The sequence below is a fragment of the Lotus japonicus genome, chromosome 2 (assembly GCF_012489685.1).
Source record: "Lotus japonicus ecotype B-129 chromosome 2, LjGifu_v1.2".
In the NCBI taxonomy this organism is placed as follows: domain Eukaryota; kingdom Viridiplantae; phylum Streptophyta; class Magnoliopsida; order Fabales; family Fabaceae; genus Lotus; species Lotus japonicus.
Window position 1 is genome coordinate 16,833,868 of NC_080042.1, and position 1,817 is coordinate 16,835,684.

The 1,817-nt window shown below is 43.1% G+C and overlaps 1 protein-coding gene across 1 annotated transcript; it reads left to right on the forward strand.

Moving 5' to 3' along the window:
- The first annotated feature begins 515 nt into the window (after positions 1–515).
- LOC130736136 (uncharacterized) lies at positions 516–1,558 on the forward strand. Its single transcript, XM_057587982.1, has 2 exons — positions 516–536; positions 584–1,558. Exons 1-2 carry the CDS (start codon positions 516–518, stop codon positions 1,556–1,558), a joined length of 996 nt encoding a protein of 331 aa, XP_057443965.1.
- The last annotated feature ends 259 nt before the right edge of the window (positions 1,559–1,817 follow it).

A 1,817-nucleotide genomic window follows, 5' to 3' on the forward strand; every position in this document is an offset into this window, starting at 1 on the left:
GTGCCCGATGCTTGGGCTTCTGTACCTGAAGATGTCCCTGTTCAAGAAATCTCTGGAAAGGAATCCATTGCTCGTGATGATAAAAGTGTACCCACTCAATCTCATGGCTCTTCTTCTCCTTCAAAAGAGGATGAACTTGTGCATATATCAACTGACGATCCTCAGTCCAAGGAATCTAGCCAAGCTCCTGCCTCTGTTAAGAACATCTCTGATGATGTCTCTGATGATGTTCCTTTAACTGCTTCTCTGCCTGATAGTGTTGCTGCCAGGATCAAGAGAAAAAGGAGGGTTCCTGATGTTGAAGAATCTTCTGCTCCAAAGAAGAAGACCTAGTCCACTTCAACAACTTCCAAGTCTAAGCAAAAAGATGTGAAGGGAAAAGGTAAGCAACGGGGAGTTAAATCCAAGAGTGTCTGGGTCAGATGTTGAGGGGGATGTCGAGGACATCTTGCCTTCTGAGAAGAAGTATGCAGGAAAACGCATTCCTCAGAATGTCTCTGATGTTTCTATTGATAATGTGTCCTTTCATGCTGAAGGTAATGTCTAGAAGTGGAAGTATGTGTGTCAACGCATAATTGCCTAGGAAAGGGAAATTGGCTCTGATGTACTTGAGTGCAAGGAAGTGGTTGCACTTATTGAAAAGGCTGGACTGATGAAGACCATTCTCAAGGTGGGAAGGTGTTATGAAAAACTGGTGAGGGAATTTCTGGTGAATCTGTCTGTGGAAGTGGGACTTCCTGAAAGTGTTGAGTTTAGAAAAGTGTTTGTCAGGGCAAAATGTGTTGAATTCTCCCCTGATGTGATCAACAAAGCACTTGGTAGAAGTGTTGTTGAGTTTATTGATGAGGAACTGTCCTTGGATGTGGTTGCAAAGGAGATCACTGCTGGTCAAGACAAGAAGTGGCCCACCAAGAAGTTGCTGTCTACAGGAACACTAAGTGTGAAGTACGCCATCCTTAACAGGATTGGGGCTGTGAATTGGGTTCCTACCCAACATACTTCTGGAGTTTCTACTGGTCTTGCCAGACTGATCTACAAAGTTGGCACTTCTACTGATTTTGATTTTGGGTCTTTTCTGTTTGAACAGACTCTGAAGCATGCTGATACTTGTGCTGGGAAGCTGCCCATCTCATTTCCATCTCTTCTTATAGAGGTCATTCTTCAACAGCATCCTGAGATTATCAAGGCTGATGAGGTGCCTTTGCCCAAGGGTGTTCCCATTACCCTGGATCAGCGATTGTTTATGGAGCCACATGTCATAGACATTGCTGTTCCATTTAGCATGACTTCTGCCCCTGCTTCTGTGAGTGACTCTGGCAATAAGGCCATTATTGCTGAACTAATGGATGTTTCTAAGGTTCTGCATGAGACTATTAGGATCAGTACTGCAAGGAAGCTAAAGGTTTATGTTTCCCTTCTCAAGCTTCAAGAGGAAGAAGGTCAAGAGGGTGAGCCAAGTGGTGCTGCTACTGCTCCTCAAGATGCCAGCGCTGAAGAAGAGGGAGAATCTGAAGAGAGTATAAAAGAAACTGAAGGAGACTCCAGTTCTGAAGATTAGTTTGTGTTTCTCGTTCTTTTCTTTTAGATGTAGTTTGTGCACCCTTTGCCAAATTTGTGTTAAAAAGGGGGAGTAGATCTGTGTAGTTGTGAAAACTCTTTGTTTTGTTTCTTGGTAGCTTTGGTCTGTAATAATTTGAAGACAAGTTCAAGACAGAGGCATGCAATTGACTGGTTGTTTAGCTATTGTATGTCTCTTGATGCATTTGGTGATTAGCTTTTGTTTAAGTTGCTTCAACTTTGTTGGTTTGCACTTGTTG

What these genes read in the sequence shown, in the direction of transcription:
- LOC130736136 (XM_057587982.1), top strand. Translation starts at nt 516, where the DNA reads ATGTGTCCTTTCATGCTGAAG. An exon ending in TGTGTCCTTTCATGCTGAAG is followed by an intron (nt 537 to 583) that starts GTAATGTCTAGA and finishes ATAATTGCCTAG; the next exon opens with GAAAGGGAAATTGGCTCTGA.